The 19,620-nt window shown below is 35.9% G+C and overlaps 2 protein-coding genes across 3 annotated transcripts; one reads left to right on the plus strand and one right to left on the minus strand.

The window, feature by feature from the left end:
- Positions 1-1,974: 1,974 nt before the first annotated feature.
- LOC121255659 (G-type lectin S-receptor-like serine/threonine-protein kinase At5g24080) lies at positions 1,975-6,006 on the minus strand. Its single transcript, XM_041156100.1, has 5 exons — positions 5,719-6,006; positions 3,716-5,067; positions 3,410-3,590; positions 2,661-3,114; positions 1,975-2,450 (listed from the first exon to the last, which is right to left on the minus strand). Exons 1-5 carry the CDS (start codon positions 5,964-5,966, stop codon positions 2,106-2,108), a joined length of 2,580 nt encoding a protein of 859 aa, XP_041012034.1. The 5' UTR covers positions 5,967-6,006; the 3' UTR covers positions 1,975-2,105.
- A 5,657-nt stretch (positions 6,007-11,663) lies between these two features.
- Positions 11,664-17,241, plus strand: LOC121255661. 2 transcript variants are annotated; one of them, XM_041156102.1, is made up of 4 exons: positions 11,664-12,042; positions 13,271-13,420; positions 15,361-15,426; positions 16,549-17,241. In XM_041156102.1, the coding sequence occupies exons 1-4, from the start codon at positions 11,887-11,889 to the stop codon at positions 17,215-17,217; spliced, it is 1,041 nt and encodes a 346-aa protein (XP_041012036.1). In that variant the 5' UTR covers positions 11,664-11,886; the 3' UTR covers positions 17,218-17,241. The 2 variants fall into 2 exon arrangements, with proteins under 2 accessions (XP_041012036.1, XP_041012035.1); XM_041156101.1 differs by having other exon boundaries at positions 13,279-13,420.
- Positions 17,242-19,620: the final 2,379 nt, after the last annotated feature.

Consider the following 19,620-nt stretch of genomic DNA (forward strand, 5'->3'; position numbering starts at 1 on the left):
GGTTCAGTAAGATTCGCCTGGGACCTACATCCACATTATCAAATTGCAACTGCATGCCTTAATGCACCCACCTGCTCTGTTGTCCCCACAGGTTCCAACATTTCATTTTCTTTTAACTTTTCCAAAGCCAAAATTCTTCTATCAAGTGAGCTAGAGATTATTTTGACATGTTCGGAAATGGTCTCCTGTAATCCCTGTGAAGAATGTAAAGCTCCAGAAATGAAGCCGCTCCAGCCCCCATTAAGAACGACGCCAATCTCCTTCGAAAGAGACTTGTAAGGGCCTTCATCAGAGATTAATTCACTTGCAATACCTCCTCTGCGTTATGGAATTCCACTTTATCTTCTGCAACTCATCCAGGCTCCGTTTCTAGTCAAATATGCCTAAGTTTTCTTTCATCCTCTCTTTGTTGAAACTTTTCACAACAACACTAACCCCTTGCTCATATACCCATCTTAATAAAATCTTCACACAACAAATCAAAAACTAAATTACCATCATGCTTCAAACTAGATAGTCATTTTCAAAGTCCTAAAACCAAAAATACCGAAAAAAAAGAAAAAATAAAGTTCCATGATTTTTCTAAATTTTTGTCCTGTTTTGATGGGATGCACTATGCAAACAAAACCAACAAAAAAAAGTGAGAAGGAACCATAAAGAAACCAGACCCGAGATCGAGATCGAGTTTTTCTTCCCAAACCCAGTGGAGCATTATTTCCAGAAAAAAATGGCAGCTTTGAAGTAAAGAACACCATAAATGCTTTGTTCTTAGACCTGAAGCCCCTTTAGCAGATGCAAGCAAACTAGAAATAAAAAACTGGGTTGATATTTGACCATCCATCACTTCCTGAAGACGATAAACCTCCCCTTCAAATACCCAAATACAACCAAGCCAAAATATAACCTCAACAGCTAAATCCACATGGAAATCTCCCATTCAAATGCCCAAATACAACCAAAATATAAACTCAATAGCAAACAAAAAATGAGGGGTTGATAATTTGGATATTACCTGAAGCTAGCCACGGAGACAACACGAAGCTACAAAAACGACAAGATCGATCTACCTTCTTCTCCGTCAAACTGGTTGAATAGAGATGGACCACCAAAAAAAAAAAAAAAAGGTGCGTAAAACTGGCCAAACTGGTATCCTATGATTCACACACGAAGACGACGTAGTAAGGAAGGAAACGAAGCTATGATTCACATATGGGAGACCCAAAGACGACGACGACGTAGTGAGGAAACAGAGCTTCACATTTTCTATTATTGTATTGAAATGAATTATTTCCTCCCGTTTCTCGTATACTTTTCTCCCCCTCCCTTTTTTTAAAAAAATATATCGACTGACATGAATAATGCCACGTCAGCCGGTTACCTAAAGATTGCATGAGCCGGTGGCTAATCCGTATAGTTTTACTTTTATAGAGTTTTTTAAATAATTTCCTTTCGTTATTAATATTGGTGTTATGCTATTAATTTATTTTATATTGGTGTATTCTTATTATATAATTGCATGAATGTTGACTAACTAATTTATTGAATGAATTGATAGTTATTTATGTTACAATGCAGTGATATTTGATTAATTTCAATATTATTGATTATCGACTAATTAGCGGCAAGGAGTACTCGGGTGTACTTGACTGCTGCTCCACATTGACCTTTCCCCTCAAGCTTACTGGAGGACTTTGACCATTTTGGCGTTCAATTTTACAGCCACGGCCAGGTCCATAATGAAAGTACGGCCCAAGAAGAAATTCGGCTAACCTTGAAGAAGTGGACTTCAGCTATATATTCCTGCACCATGCAAGATTTTTTCTTTTTAATTAGGAGTACTGCTGCCTGCTGCACCTCATGCACGCTGCAAGTGGCTTTTAATTCGTGCAGCTAACCGCACCTCAATACGTTGTTCTTTCAATTAATAATCTGGCTATATATATATATATATATATATATATATATATATATATATATTTATTTATTTATATATGGAGGATGGAGGTGTCATGCTTGGGTACTCATCAAAGTATTTATACATGATATGATGGTGTACTTACTGGCTACACCTCCTCCATCAAAAAATGTGTACTGATATACATTCGTTATCTGGGTGACATTGTGGAATAACTACATGTAGCCCGAGACGATGAGGGATGACTATTGATTGTGAAGGAGCTAAAGTGATTAAACTGATCTCTCTTCATTGCTTTGTATACATGATCCAGACCTTCCTCGACCAGCTCCAGAACCGTCTGTGGCATTGGCGGCATGTTTATGTTCATAGATCCTTCCAACATCTTCACCACTTCCCCCATTGAAGGTCTCGTGATGACCTCATCCTGAATGCACCATAATGCCACTTTCAGAGCTCTCACCAGCTCTTCTTCTTCCACTGCTCCTTCTAGTCGCCTATCTGCAACTTTAATTGGTGTCCCACTTGTCATCTCCTAAATATGATTTGACAATATTGTAATGGTCAATAATTATCAGCACACAACAATCATCTTGCGCGTTAGATGCAATAACAAGCAAAATTGCCACTTCAAGAAACTCTTCAATCAAAACATGATAAAACCTTAATCTAAAAAGTGGTTTTATCTGAAAAATCTTAAAGCACTGTATTTATCTAATAAGTTGAGTAGGATATTAGAAAATACCTTGAAAGCCCAGCCGGGGTAGAAGAAGTCCTCAGCATCGAAGGACATGTCAAGATTTCTCCTCCCCCCAACAATCTCCAAGAGAAGCATTCCATAACTATAAACATCAGCCTTTACAGTTATAGGGCGGTTACTAACCCACTCTGGAGCCAAGTATCCTCTTGTTCCTCTAACCATAGTGACAACCTGTGAGTGCTCTCTTCCCATTAACTTAGCTAGTCCAAAATCAGACACTTTGGGACAGAAATTCTCATCCAGCAATATATTTTCTGGCTTGATGTCACAGTGTATTATTCGATTTCTACACTGCTCATGAAAATATGCAATCCCTTGCGCTGTAGAAACAGCTATATGGAAGCGAGTTGACCAATCCAATAGCCTGTCTCTGTAATGATGTGAAGGGAATATCCATTTGTCCAATGACCCATTTTTCATGAACTCATAAACTAGAAGCCTGCCAAAGACCACAGTGTCAAACCAAAGTAATCACAACAGCTTCAACTTCAAATAACTTAGATCTTAAAATGTCAGGTGATCAAAATGTAAAATCTCAAAAATATACACTAAAGCTCTAAACCATGCTATTTATACTGCTCAAAAAATTGGTATGTATGTACTAGCAAGTGGACAATTTTAGATGCTATATACATCAAAATGTAACGAAAAGAATTAATCCTTGTGCCAGGCCGGGGGCTTGTATCTAGCATGGCTGTAACGACAAATGATTGGCAGAGAAGAATAGTACTCACCGGTGTGATCCCTCAGAGCAGTACCCACAGAGCCGAACCAAGTTCATGTGATGCATGGAGCCAATAGTGTTCACTTCGGTTATAAACTCCTTCTCTCCATGAGGCAACACCCTATCTAATTTCTTAACTGCAACCAGAGTCCCGTCTGCTAGGCTTCCTTTATATACACTTCCAAATCCTCCTGTAAAAGAAATGTTACATTGGTATTAGTATAAACAATGAACTTTATAGTTAGTGCGGATCCTCTAATTTCATTAATTTCCTCTGCTCATAAACATTTGCATAGTATTCTATTCCTATGCTTACCTGTTCCAAGCAACTGGCTAAAATTCCATGTCCGGATTTGTAAATTACGGTAGCTAAAATTCAATGGAGCACCTTCAAAGATCAAGGAATTATCCATGGCTCTCTTTAAAGCTCTTCTTCTATTAATATTATAGTACAATAACAAAGAAAGTAGCCCAATGAGTAATGTCATGCTAAGAACAATAGGAATAACCAAAACCTTCTCTCTCACATTCCCAGATCCATCGGAGGAACCTGCAGAATTGCTTTCTGGTGTGTTCGAACCATTGGAACTAACTTTCACGAACAGTGTCGAGCCGGGGTCCTCAAACCCGCCAAAGTCCAAGCTCCTCAATACCCAACAGTAAGGCTTCTCGTCATCAAGACCATACAGGGAAGCAACGCACTCACAATCTGATAAACACGCATCCCCACACTTTGACACCGTTGGAACATCACTATAATTTGCTATCACTGAGAAATCAGAATAATAATAATTGGTTTGCTGCACCATTGAAATCTTGAACTGGGAAGTCAGATTTTCACGCCGGGAACCACATTTTCCGATCAAGGACGAGTTCTCCGTGCACTGAATACCACCATCTACCTTAGAAGTACCCGGTAAACACGTACAAGAAGCATTAGTCTTGCTCCTATCCAAATTACATATTCCGTTGCCACAAATCCCAGAAATATCACAAGGGTTCGAAACTGCAGCCCATTCTGGCACCCATTGACGCGAGCCATTTACGTCATCATCCCATCTATACAAACGTATGTTTCCATTAGTCTCGAGAGTCAATCTTCGAAGAACCGCCAACCTGGTGGATTGGTTTGAGGCTGCCGACAATCCTCCATAATCACCATCATTCTTGTGCACATACACAGAACCAACCGATGAGTCCCCGTAAACAATCCCAAAACTTCCGGCTTCATTTAAAACTGCAACAACGTCCCCTGTCACATTTGATATGTCGGGTCCTTGCCAATAGGAATAGTTGCTGTAAGATTCTGGCAGGTTGTCAAAACTTTCCGGCAAATTGTAGGTCAGAGCAAGGCTTAGTGAAGTGGGTTGTTGAAGCATTTTGAGGGTGTAATAGCCACCATGTGAGGCTGACTTAGACGTTGTTAGCTCTAGTGAAACTGTAAACGGTTGGTTTGGAAGGAGAGTATCAGATGGGTGTGAAAAACTCTGCCATACAATGCGGTTGTCTGTGCCGAATATGATGAAGTTGCCGGACTCTGACATGACTGCATATTCTATGCGGGCACCAGAGGTGTTGGACATCCAGACGGTGGTGTCCCCATCAACGAGGACAAGGTTTCCGGTGGTGTCGAACTCCAGGATTGCTTTGTTGGTGACCGGAGAATTTCTATATTGGATTGAGATCAGAAAATGAAATTTGTTGCTTAACTACTGATGGGATCATATTACCTGCAAAAGCCTTAGTAAAGACTAGTGATGGAGAATTGGATTGTGAACTTTTCTTTTCACGTTACATAGCGCCAGTAAGTAATTACCATGTCCACTACACTGTATGATACATATTCATAGAGTGTGCAACACAACAGTGTCGTAGGATACTTGCTTTCTTAGTTAATGTAAGGCAAAAGCCAGTGATCAAATAGATCATATCCGGCCCAGCTTTATAAGACTAATTAATTTATTACGTTAAAGTCTGCTGATAAGTCTTTTTATAGACTTTATTTTAGTGGAAAAAGGGATTGAGAGCTTTTAATATAGTGAGCAATGGTACTAAATTACTTTGGCCGGCCATACGGCTATTGGTAATTTGATCATCATGTGCAACATCATACTGTTTATAATAGACATTTATTTCTTCTAGTACTACTGCATGCATTAGAATAAAAATATAGTATAATAGGTGAGCATTGCGGTTTTAGGACGAAAGTGGGATCGATATAATTAAGATCATTAACTAAGCCAATACTAGGCTAATTACGTACATGCACAAAGGAAAAAAAACAGTACCCGAGCGTGGTGTTTGAACTAAGTTACGTACCTAGCTGACCAAACTAATGTTCGATCTCCCGGAAGCTCCGCAAACCAAATACCAACTTGAAGCCGATCATCACGTCCATCGGCCGGAGTAAACCCAAAAACGAAAGTGCCATTATCGGAAACCCACGCTTGATTCTGACTAGCCAGCAGCCTTGAACCCAAACCAATCTGGCTAGCCATGCAAGCACCAAAACTAGCTAGAACCAAGTAGAACATGATCAAAGAAGAAGAAAAAGAAGCCATGGTCATGATATCTAAAAGCCAAAGGTACGTACTTGCCCGCAGTGGTATCGATATCTATATAGCTATATATGTCATTCGTATGGGCAAAAGATAATGAAATAAGAGGAGCAAGAGTTGGTGCGGGCCGGAAAGAACTAAGAAGTATGGATACTGAATTATAACACGTGTACAGAGGTGGGTGAGCTAAACTTTGAAAAAAGTGGCATCTAAGTATTGGTCGGCTGAGAGAGATAATTGGAATTTCTTTGTTGTGGCACGTGTTTATTGATCTGTGGTCTTCAAATTAATGGACTATGGAGTATGGGTAAGTGAGGAGCCGAAAGGCCAGATGACGTTCTCTGCTAAATTATTTGCATGATCGATATTCAGATATTCACACTTTCGTATGGTGGGGACTCACGACTTTGTACAAACAGGCATCACTCTATGGCCGGAGATGGAATATATACCAAGTACTTGAGCTTACAGATCATATCTTATGTTTATATATACGCACATACCTATATATATATATATATATATCAATCAACATGACATGACTTGGATTGCTTAATCTGAAACCGTTATTTAGCTGATGAGAGGGTAAAGTCTAATTGGTGTCATGATCGATTCATGCTCACGGCAGTTATAGAATGTGCAAGTGTCTTACAATTACTTTGAAAAAGAGTGAAGTCTAATATTAAAAAATTAATTTTTTTTATGTGAGTCTCATATTTATTCACTTTTTTCAAAATGATTGCGTGATGCTTGCGCACTCACGACTACAACTATCATTTCTCTAATGTTAACTAGACTACTAGTTATAAATTAAGGATTGTTTTTGTGTCATGAATTGGAGAGGGGAAGAGGTTAGCCAACTTTCGGACTTTTAAGCGTAAATGAACTTCTTGATCAGATGATTCCATTACAAAATAAATAAAAAATAAAACTTCTTGATCACTAGATGATGATGCATCATGTTCTTGCGTGTATTGGCTGCATGCCAGCACCACATATATCAGAGCAGGCCTCATCTTCAGTACTTTGACATTAACAACGAAAATGCTCATCAAATTAAGTTGACAAAATACAATGATCGAAGTCGAAAGCTGCCGAGTTCACATGCATCTATGAATTACTATTTTCAACATTTATATAAGAGTAGCAGAGTAGCCCCTCGGTTTGACTGCATAATAATTTTTGAGTTTTTATTTTATTTTTTATTTTTATATTTTTTAATATATTTAAATATTTTAAAAAAATAAAAAAATACACTAATATATTTAAAATCATTTTCTTAATTACTAAATTAAAAAAAATAAAATTTCTCATACAGTACACTTGAGCGATAATATGAAAGTGACACAATAGACTATCTCTTTATATAAATATCCATTTGGTACTTCTCTAAGTGAGTGGACCAGCGGGTAAAATCACCTGTTGAATTTCAGGCACTTGCAATGTATATATGATTACGATCGAGCCGGGACCATAAACTTAAAGCATATTAATTCGAATTTGACTTTTAGATCATTCGGGTTCTACAATACATTTGCTTTGCATTTCAAGGGGCATCATTCAATTTCAAGCAGAAAATCCTAGCTAGCTAGCCCATGATCATATTCAAGTTGAACATGACCATGCAGAAGTACTACAAGATCGACGAAGCTTTAAGTTGCGAAGAAAAAAAAAAGCATCAAAATGGTTGTCAAAAATAAACCACACGCGTCCCATCAATATGAAATTATTTTCATCGCTATATATAAATTTATATATATATATATATAATAAGTACATACGTATATAAATCTATCGCTTTCCCGATCAAATCGGAAATGAGTTAAAGAAGAGGCAGGTCTGAGGGATGGGATGAGATACAAAATTCTCATCTCATCATTACATATTTTTTAAATCTCCATACAAAATATAATAAACAATTCAACTTTTTCAAATCTCAATTCACCTTTTTCAAATCCCAATACAATAATAATATTAAAACATAATATTTTAAATTCTCAAACAAAATACAAAATTCTCATCTCACCCCCAAACATTAGTATTGGATCCCAATTTCATCATTTAACAGATTATTGTTAATGATTACAAGGTGAAGGCGCCTCCTCCCCCTCCTTCCTCCATTCACACATTTTGTTTATTAAGATTTTTTTTTTACTTAATTTTTTTTTTATTTTTTTCAAAGTCGAAAAAGATATATCTATAGTCTTCCGACAACTCCCGAGAGATGCGCTGCATAAACAGATTCAAAGGTTAAAAATTGTTCGGAAGAAAGTTGTGGTCTTACGAAAATCATTGCGCTTGGTTCTCATGAGCCGCCCACATCTGTGCGTGGTTCTTATGAGCCACCCATTTCGGCAGCTCTTCTCGACATACGCGTCAGATCACCGGACTCGCCACCACCAGACCTTTCAGATCTTACCTTTATGGTTGAAAAGAGACAAGTGTATTGCCTTCATGGCCCGTCACAGATTCTGAAATCTATCGAAGTTGGTCCAGACTGTAATTCATCATTTTTTACATAGATCTTACTGTTTTCATTTTTGATTTCCTTATTGTTAATTAAAAAAAAAGTTCATCTCTTGAACTTTAGCCTGTAGAGATTGAGTCATCTCTTTCTATAAAGAGTGAGGTTGAGTCTCTGTTTAGGCATAGAGTGTTGTCTCAAACGTTTGTCTGTAGAGAGTATTAGTAATAATAAAGATCAGACCTGTCATAAAAAGAAATAGTATATTGGTAGAATTTTAAATGCATTTAGAACTCCAAATGCATTATGATATCATATTTGATATGGGGACATTTTAGAATGTATCCGGTCATGGATGTAAGTTTCTCTTATAAATGAATGATAACAGTTTCTCTTAAAAAAATATTATTATTAATGAGATTCAATTCTTTTTGGTGCTTTTGGCAAGTGATTTAACTACCAATATATATCTTTATATGTTATGCGGTGTGGAAATTACGTACCATATATCATGGTTTGGTGTGTGTGTATATATATACATACACAAGAATAATATTAATATGTCCCATTATTTTGACTATTCGTGTATTAATTTTTAATTTTTTTTATTTATTAATTAAAGAAATAACTATTAGTCTATTGATTAGGTTTCTAGGCATTTTCTTTTTATAGATTAGGTTTTTGGGTGTACATGGGCTTTCATGGATTTTGAAAGAATTTTCATATCATGATTTTTCTCCTTTTTTTTTCTCTCATAGACAAAGGAAAAGTGCTCGAAGAGTTAACGAGCTTTTGTTTTTAACGAATTTGACTCTCATCTGAAGGAGCTAGGCGTCAACCACGATGTAAATGACAGCGTGATCTAAAAAGAGAGAGATGTGAGAGATCTGGGCTGAAATGGGATTCCATCGCCCTCCGCTTCTTCTCTCTCTTCCTTATTGTTATTTTTTGTCCCACCAAGACAGCCGTGTTCGCGAATTCGTCCGCGAATTCACCTGTACCATTGGTACGAGGAGTCTAATCATTTTTGTATTGTTTTGTACGTTTTATTGGTGTGATTTAACAAAATAACTATTTTATATTAAAAATACGACCCTACCAATCATATTAATGGAATGTATAAGAAGTATGTAAAAATTACTTTTATAGAGTTTTTAAAAAATTACTTTTATAGAGTTTTTGATTATAAATATTGTCAATAATTTTTTAACTTTTGTTAAAATACACATTTTGTTTTTTAATTAACACAGGTTTTGTAATGTACTGATGTGCACTCTAAACTATAAAATTGATACATTGTGTAAGGAGATTTCCTCTTCACTCATAAACTCACTAGGCGTTCGGCTAAGAGTAATGAGTTTTGCCTCGATACACAGTCCCAGGGCCTAAACTTGCCCACAAAACAACTCGTTTGCAAGGGAAAGTAAACAATACTGGCTGATAGGATGGACAGGCCTGATGTCGCTAGGCCGCATCCCGCTCATGGGGTCTCGTACAGGGCAGAATGGAAAAGACGGAAAACTTTTGATCTTCTGATAAAAGAACATCGACAACGGCCAGTAGGGCCTGCATAATAAAATAATCAGGAAGTCACGTCGCATTAATGATGCCGTCACAGAGGCACGCCGCATTTAAAGGATCCCGACAAAAGGAACAATAAAAAAGACATGGGCTCCACGGGAGCGGGCACGATCTGTCCTCCCAGACTCTCGGTATAAATAGTAATTTTCAAGTATGAAAAAGCTCTAGACTCTAGACTCTCACATTATTTAAAAACTTCAAAAATACTCTACTGGATTTAGCATCAGAGACTCCCCTCCCCAAGACTACCTTCTCTTAGTTTCTTTTTTCTTCATTTTCGTAGGCTCAATTTTGAAGACCCAAGTCGTTGGAATCTGACCCAAAGCATACGAAACACAACGTTAACACATTGTTTCATTCAATTATTTCCCCCTATCAAATTGCATTCTCATCTAACACTAGCTATTAAAATAATTAAAAATAGTTGATGTGCCATAATATTTGACAATTAAATCCACAAATAGTGCTCATTATAATTTTTTAATATTTTGAAGAATACAATATGTTTTTTTAACTAATATGTCAATTCTATTTCTACCACATTAAAATTACTAAATAATTTTTTGGGAATTTTTAGTACATTTCTTCTACACAGAGTAATGCTATCCCATATATTCCATAATATGACTGTATTGATTAGAGACTATTTTTTTTTTATATATATATTTTACTCATTCTATTAAGTGATGTGTAATGTTACTTTTATGTTGTATGCGATATAATTATAAATTGTGTAAGTAACGTGCATTCATTTTAAAAAAGAGTGGGATTTATTATTAAAAAAATTAATTTTTTTATGTGAATTTTATATTAACTTATTTTTTTCAAAAGAAATGCGTGACACTTGTACTCTCTATTCTTGTCAAGGTAATGATACCCTTACACATTTTTTACTACTACATGCTTTACTATCTAGCTATCTTTTTGTTATTTGAATCTCGATTAATTAAAAATCTTGTAACATGATCTTCTTGTATAATTTAAAAGAAAATAAATTCAATCATTTAACATAATCATGTAATTTAATTAAAAATAAATCTAATTTTATAAAAATTGATATTCTTTTGCTCTTTGAGTAAATTTATATAAAATTGAATTTATTTTTAATTAATTTACATGATTATGTTGGTTGATTAAATTTATTTCTTATAGATTATGCAATAAATTCATATTCTAAAATTTTTAATCTAGATTCAAATAATTAAAAGAAAAAAAAAGTTGGATATTTAAACAATAATAAATGAGGTGCAAGAGTATCATTACCGCAAATATCATTTAAAAAATACCTCAAGTCCATTAGCGATGTTATGTTAGGGTTTTGATGTATCGTGAGTTGATATGAGATAAGATGAGATGAAATGAAAATAAAAAGTTGAATAAAATATTATTTTATTATGAGATTTAAAATGTTAAATTATTTATTCTATGTGTGAGAGTTTAAAAAAATTATAATAATGAGATGAGATGAGTTAGAGTTTCTTTCAAGGAAAAATTTAATTGCAAGTGATTTTGCGTACTAATACGTGCACCCATTCAATATGATTGGTTAAAAAGTAAATTTTATTGAAAATTGTGCTAATTTGAATTTAAAATACGAAGGTAACAACATTAGTACGCAGATTGGTACGCAAAGTTGCTTGTATATAGCAAAACTCTTCTTTCAATCCTAAACGACATCGCAGAGTTCGCCGTCTTCGTTGAACCTTCAACGCTCAACAATTCATCTGGGGTGGTCCTGTAGCGTTCATGCTTGTTCTTCTTCCGCCAAATGGCCCAAATTCAATCCCATCAAATAATAGAAAAGTAGTATTTGGCGTTTAATTCTATACTGATGCTAAATCGGAGCCCCCATTTGGACCCTCGGATTCCTACCAATCCGGCACGATGTCAACCGGGCCCTGTTGCCAGTCTTTCTCCCTTCACCACCCCCCTCTCCTTTATAGGGTTCGCGTTAAGGCTTTACAGCCTCCAAGGCCAACCGATGTCTCTCTCCATCGAAGCCTACGCTTCATTGGCTCTCTCTCTTGCTATCCAACAACTGTGAGCTCTCTCTCTCTCTCTCTCTCTTTCTCAGCATCCTCACTTACAAAGACCACTTTTTTTCCACTCGTTACCCTTGGCTCTACAAGCTGTGACGTTAAGTCCTTTTCTCTTTGCCTATCTTGGAACATGTTTCTCCATGTCAAAGGCTCTGCAAATAAGTCTTTCTCCAATCATATCCACTGCTCTGTGGGTATAATTACCTAAATTTCCATGACAATGTCATCCGTATACACGCCAATTGGAGCCTTCAGCAACACGCTTCTTTCTCGTCCAATGAAATCCTCTCGTTGATACGTTCAGTCTTCCCTAGCTTACTTGGGGGGAAACAAACCCTGGTTTTTGAAGCTGAATTTTCTGATGTCTTACATGTGACTACGAAGATGTAAAAAACTCTATTTTTGTTTTCTTTGATGCTGTGTTTGGAAGAGAGATTTGAAGGTGAAATTTTAATTCAACATTGGAAGTTTTGAACTGGTAATGTTGGTTTCCCTAAAAAAAATATCCTATCAAAATGTCGGTTTCCCTCGTATGGGTTAAAAAGGGAGCTGTTTTGGAGATTCTGTGAAATTTTAAACTTCAGATTTTAAGCATTTTTAAATCTTTAATGCAAATTGTATCAATATTATCATTCTCATACCACCATAATTACTTAACACTAATCACCGTGGTTGTTGCCACCTTGGACACCATCGCCACTGCCACTATCATTATCATTACAGTTACTTCTGCCGCCACCACCATCACCACTACCAATACCATGACAATATACTGCCACCACCATCAATACCACGACATTATACCACCACCCCCACCACTTGAGGTGATGGATTCTGAAAAAAAGGTGATGGATTCTCAATCAGAATGAAAACTTAAGAATTTTTTTTTTTTTCAAAATTTCATCGAAACAGAAACTAAATTTTCTGGGAAAGTAACCCAAATGTTTGTTTTCTAAGAATAAACCTCCACATAGCTTGCCTTGGCACTACCATTTTCCTCTGTTGGGGGTGAGACTTTTATATAAAACACTTGAGAATTCAAATGTTCCAGCGCTGTAATTTTCATGAAATTTCTCAGCAGCCAAGTTGGTTACATTGTCGCTGGACTTGGAATGAATTGATTTGTCAGGCTGTGTTGCGTATTTGTATAGTTTTATTCAATTTTAAGTTGAATTGTTAGTCTGTTTTTCTTGGTCATTATTCTCAGCTAAATCATTATTGTTTCATAGAAAAGCAGACTTTCGTGTTTTAGGCATGAAGAATCTTCATCTGCAATACCCGAGTCCGAGCTTGTAGAAGATAAATTATCAGAACTTGTGAAGCCTGAACTCAATCAAAAAGATTATCTGAGGAAAGATTGGCTTTGGAGACTTAAAAAGGTTAAATCTTCAGTTTTATTTCTTTTTCTATATAGGTGAGCATGATTGTTCACTTGTCATGTCATTATTATTATTATTATTTTTTTTTTTTCCCTCTATAAACAAAATTTTATTGATAATAAGGATAGGCAATAGCCCGAGTACACGGGACATATACAAGTGCATCACCTACTCTTGATGATTTAGGGCATGCTTGGACACTATGAGAATTCTCAAAATTCTCAAAACTTCTCATAATTTCATTCCCAAACATCAATCAAATACAAAACACTTTTCAATTTCAAATTTTTCGACTTTTTCATCTAATCATTACCTAATCATTATTCAAACACAAAAATCAATACAATTTTTACAAACTTCAAAACAAGAAAAATATTAAATATTATATTCAAACAATTTTTTGACTTTACAATATTTTTATTCAACTTTTTCTCTCTCTTTTCCCAAAACCCAACAAACTTATTCACTCAAACCATTTCACTACTATTCACAAAATTTTGAGATACTTCAAGTGTCCAAACATGCCCTTAGTGGTACAAGAAATTCATGTAAGTTCATACCACTAAAATCTATTACAAAAGTCCAATGGAATAAAGTATTAAAAAAGAAATTTCTAAGCTCATCTATTGACCGCACACAATCTTTAAAGTCTATCATTCCTCTCCCTCCAAATGCACCGCCGTAGGCATATTAGAACCATCTTTCATATTGTTGCGATCCATGAATTGCCCCCAATGCCTTTCCAAGAAGCTAGAAGATTGATCACTCTTCTCGGCATCACCCAAGCTAGTCCTATTCTGGCAAAGATTTCATTCCATAGGGTCATGGCAATCTCACAATGAAGTAGTAGATTATCAATAGACTTCCCACTCTTTTTGCACATACAACGCCAATCCATGACAATTATTCAACGTTTCTGTAAGTTATCTTAGGTGAGGATCTTCCCTATGAAACATATTGTCTTTAGAGGATCCTTAGGGCTCGTTTGGATACTAAGAATATCTATGAATAGTAGTAAATTAGTTTGTGAATAGTAGTGAAATAGTCTTAGAATATCTAAGAACAGTTGTGTTCCCAAACGGGCCGTAGTCTTCCATATACTCTTCCATGGAAATGGACTTGCATTATGGATAGTAAGGAATTGGTAAAATGAGCGAATGGTGTACTTCCCTTTCTTAGTAGGATGCTAAGAAATCTTATCTTCAATTTCCCCTCTCATTCGAATAGAATGCACAAGATTGTAGAACTCCAAGAAGGTGTCAACTTTCCAATCTTGAGCATATCTAGAGAATGTAATATTCCATTGGAGAACACCGTTGGATAGAGGCTCCTTGCATTCTTGTTAAACCAAATATTTTTGGGTAAACTTCTTTCAGCACCCTGTCACCACACCAAATGTCATGCTAGAATTTAATTCTTGATCCATCACCCACCTCAAAATGGGTATAATCTAAAATATGTATCCCAACCTCTTCTTATAAACTTCCAAAGGCCCACCCCATGTAACCCAATGACCTCATTCGAACACCATCCTCCCCACGCTCCGCCATATTTTGATTCTAGTGGATTTGATTTTTTAATTCCTTGTAAGTGGTAATGTTTGGTGCTTGCCTACTTATCAAAAAAATGTTTGGTGCCTACTTACCTTTATACCTTCTAGTTATGGTTTCTGAACACTGTTTCATTGAAATAATCTAACCAAACTGTATGTACTTTGTCAGTGCATGATTATTGGACCTATAGGCCATAGCCCCATATTGAATTAGATGTGATCTTTTCTCAGTTGTGAACTATCACAAGTCATTCTAATGCGAACTTGAATTAAATGCTTGTTAATTTAATTTAAAGAGGATGCAAAAGATGTTTTGCACGTACATATGTTTATTACCATCTGTTTTGCACAATTTCAGGATGGCTGAATAATTTTTTTTATATTTCAGGTTATAGCTGCACTTTTTGATGCAGAACCTTGGATAGTGCCATGGACGGCAAAGACCATAGTTCAGGTGAAGCAGTTTCCTTTTATATTACTTGGAGGTTATGTGATGCAATACAACAGTTATCTTTTAGTTTCATGTTTTTTTATTAGTTAGTGTAGACATTCCTTTGTAAATTGTTACTTTTGAAGCCAATCCACTGACAACTCATGCTTGAATTTCATAGTTTCCACCAAGTCGATAAATCTTTGCTGCTTTCCTTCCCCCACTCTCTCCACCAACACCTCATGCTCAAATTACATAGATCCCACCAAGACTATAAAATCCCCACTTTCTCCACTGACAACTCATGTTTGAATTTCATAATTCCCAACAAGACTATAAAATCTTTGCTCTTTTCCTTCCCCCCATTCTCTCTGTTTTCTCTTCCCTTTAATAATTAGAGGGGCATCCATTAGATATGGTATACACTTATAGTTTTCTATTTGACTATTCCAGCCCTCCGTTGTTGTCAGGGTGTTAGAATCTACTTTATAATCATCTTCAGTCATGTTTAAGATTAAGAGATATACTGATAAACTTCTTTCATGCTAAAGATATTTGTGAAAGTCAGTTACATTTAACAAATACTTGGATATGACCGATTTTACAAGCACTATGTTTGAATCATACAAAACTTAGCGTGAGATGACTTAAAATTAATTGACATAAACCTAGATTGGTTTCAGTGAATTAAAATTCGGAGTAGAATTTTTATATTTAACGAATTTTTATAACTTTTCTAAGTGCATGAAAGATTTTGGATATAATTTACTGTTCAGTGCTCCCAGACAGTGATGGTTTCATTATGTAGGTGGTAGTGTGGTCTGAGAAAGTGTGTATCTTTTAAATAACTCTTCTACCCAATGTATTTTATAAAGAACAATGAGTATGTTGGAGTGGGGATACCTTTTTTGAACTTTTGAACATTTTCGATCCCTTTTTTTGCTGATCAAATTTAGGATTACATCTCATCAATCATATATGTTATTGATGAATAAAGGCTTTAACAATTTTAATAATGTTGGATTGTTGACTTTAAAACTTAAATTTCTTGAGAGTATAAATGAACAATCACTTTGCTGTAGCTACATCCATATGAATGGAAAATGATTATAGGAAATAAGAAAGTGAGACTTTTTGGTGCTGCAGGTTATGCTTCTCTGGATTGCCTCATTCTGGTTTGTAGGATCTTGGATAGTTCCAATTGTAGCCCACATAGCAGGGTTTAGAAAGGAATCCTTGACATACAGAGGGCAGGCCCTTTATAGCCTCTTGACCGATCTGGCTGAAGGTCTTGCTGGGATAGCAATGCTACGTCGCTGCCTCTCAAGGTTTCATCCCCTTCCATCCGACTGGTTCAAGTTTAGCCTTGAAGGAAAGTGGCAATTTGATGTTGGTTTGGGCTGCCTTATGTTTCCCCTTATCAACCGACTCTCCCAGATCAACCTAAATTTGTTGCCTGTTCTTCCCCCTACACCTGTTGCCATCTCTAGTGTTGAGCAATCCATTTTATCTCGAGACCCGGTGGCAATGGTCCTTTATGCAGTGGTAGTTTCAGTTTGTGCCCCCATCTGGGAAGAAATTGTTTTCCGCGGGTTTCTTCTTCCTTCCTTGTCCAAGTACATGCCCATATGGTGCTCAATTTTAGTGAGTTCAATAGCTTTTGCCTTGGCACATTTTAATATACAAAGGATGCTGCCACTTGTGTTTCTTGGGGTGGTAATTGGTGCTGTCTTTGCACGGTCAAGGAACCTGTTACCATCGATGTTGTTGCATAGTTTGTGGAATGCTTTTGTGTTTTTAGATCTCATGAAGTAAAATTATTCTGTACTTTATTTGTCTTTTAATCAGTCTTCAATTGCCGTTGCTTCCTCTCTTTTTGGTTTAAAATTTTACTTCTAACAACTATTATATAACTGCAGCTGTTTGCAACAAACTTGAACAGTGCATGCAACACAAATGCACGGGTTTCGGCCAATGTGCTAATTGCAGCTCCTTTTCATTCGCTGCAACTGAAATCATTTTACACGTGGCTGTGCAAACTACCATCATTCTCCTCCTTGATTAGATTCATTGCGATTTAATTTTTGAAGGACAACTTTTTTGGGTTATGATGGTAACAATCTTCTATGGTATATTATTTGGGTCCATTTCTCTTTTCACAGAAGAAGGAAGTGTTGTTATGCTTTTGAAGAATCCCGGCATGCACTAACCTTTCATTGAGCAAATAGAGACTCATGCATCTATGTATTTGTTCATGAATAAGTTGCACATATGATTGATGAGAAGAGTAGATTAGTAAGTTTGATCATTATGCACAATCCTATTCCTCCATGGCAACTCCTAATTCCTAGGACCAATCTGCTAGATATTGATAATGGTGATCCTGAAAAAAATCCTCGGAATAATGTTAGCCATGTGTACAGAACAGTATTATCTTTCTACTCTGATGTATCTCAAGAGAAGTCATAGACTGCATTATGCAAACTATAAGTTTTTTATTATATTAAACCGCATTTATGATAGTTTGGATTATGGTACAAGTGCTTATTGTCCTGATGGGGCACATGAGGGGGGACCAATTGATTTCAAGTCACCTCTAGTTCTGTTTTTTGTCCCAAAAGCCTTGGTCAGTGTTCATTGCTTTCTGCGACAACCCCGGGACCATTGTCTCTTGTATTTCTTTTTTTGTTAACTGTTTGTAAATGCTATAATTAGTTCGATTGTGAATGAAAATGACATAACTTTATCTAACATTGAAGCTAGAGGAGATTCGAACTGAACACCACCAACTGTTAGTGGATGGAAAAGCCTGAAATTTCCTTACCAATAACTTTGTGATTTTTTCATTTCTTATTCTTCAGATTTTAGATATACCTCTTTATCTGATTCAAGGAGTACAATGTAGCTACGTATAACAATTGGTATCACTTGTCTTCTTGTATATTTTCTTCTGGAGGTTGTCAAGTAATGAAGGGAAGGACTTGGAGCATTGTTCTTTTCTTTTATTTATTTATTTATTTTTTTGAATTTACCTTTTGCTGATCTGACAAATATTAGGGGCATAATTATATTCAAGCCTTTTCTTTTCTGCTTCTTTACTTTTTTTTGAACTCTCTTTAGGCAGGCATGGAGTATCTTTACATTTTTTTTTTCCCTCTCATATTCATTATGTTGGTTTGTCGTGTATTGTGCTCGAACATGACTAAAGTACTTTTGGATATGGTATCAATGGTGGAAAAGTTGCTCTATGCACAAGGCAGCTTTGATTAGTCAGTTGATAATGGCCGTTATTAGCCGTTAATACATAGATATCAATTATTACTGGTTGTTACATGGGCGTATATCATCATTACTTGTCAATATGGAACAGTGGTGGTAATCGACTAATTGCAAATGTAAGTTGTAGAAGTGGTTTATAAAGATGATCTTCCTGTTTTTTTTTTTTTTTTTTTCCTTCCAATTTTAAATTGTGAAAGTATTGTAACATATATTTTATTCTTTGAAAAAATTGCACTATTATTTTATCCAGAGCAGGCTGAGCAGCACTTGATTCCTGGACAATAATATTAGACCATTTAGGTTGAGGCTTGTCCTGCAGTGGTTAGGATGTAAGCATCAGAATGATGAAATCATCCTGTAAAACTGGTTATGCCCACTCAAAGTTTGACACAAAAGTAGCATTAAAAAAATAATAACAAAACAGAGCAAGCTCAGCTAGCATCATCAACATTGTCCAGGATGTATAGAATATAGAATTGCTAGAGATTATTAATAAATTATTAACACTTATTGTAGTCTCTTTATTCTTGTTTTTAGATCAGCTATAGATAAATTAATGTAACAATGTAGCATGTTGTTGTGCTACGTGGGGCAATATGATGAATAGTACGGAAAAGAGAAAACAAGAAAATACAGAATTTCACGTGGTTCAGCGGTGTGCCTACATCCATAGGAGGGGCTGAATTTTTACTATGTATGAAATTAGGGTTACATCATATGTATTTAGACTAAACTTAGTTGTACAAGAGGTATAGAAAATTTCAATAATTACATCATATGTATTTAGACTAAACCTTAGTCGTTCTGCTCCACTAGGTATGCTATGCTCCCCTCACTCTGCTCCACTTCACTCCCGACATCAGCCAACTTTTTCTATATATGTGTTCCACTCAATATGAGCCACATACTACAACACATGCAATGAACCTGCTCCAAATA

This window comes from Juglans microcarpa x Juglans regia, chromosome 3D, assembly GCF_004785595.1.
Source record: "Juglans microcarpa x Juglans regia isolate MS1-56 chromosome 3D, Jm3101_v1.0, whole genome shotgun sequence".
NCBI classification, from domain to species: domain Eukaryota; kingdom Viridiplantae; phylum Streptophyta; class Magnoliopsida; order Fagales; family Juglandaceae; genus Juglans; species Juglans microcarpa x Juglans regia.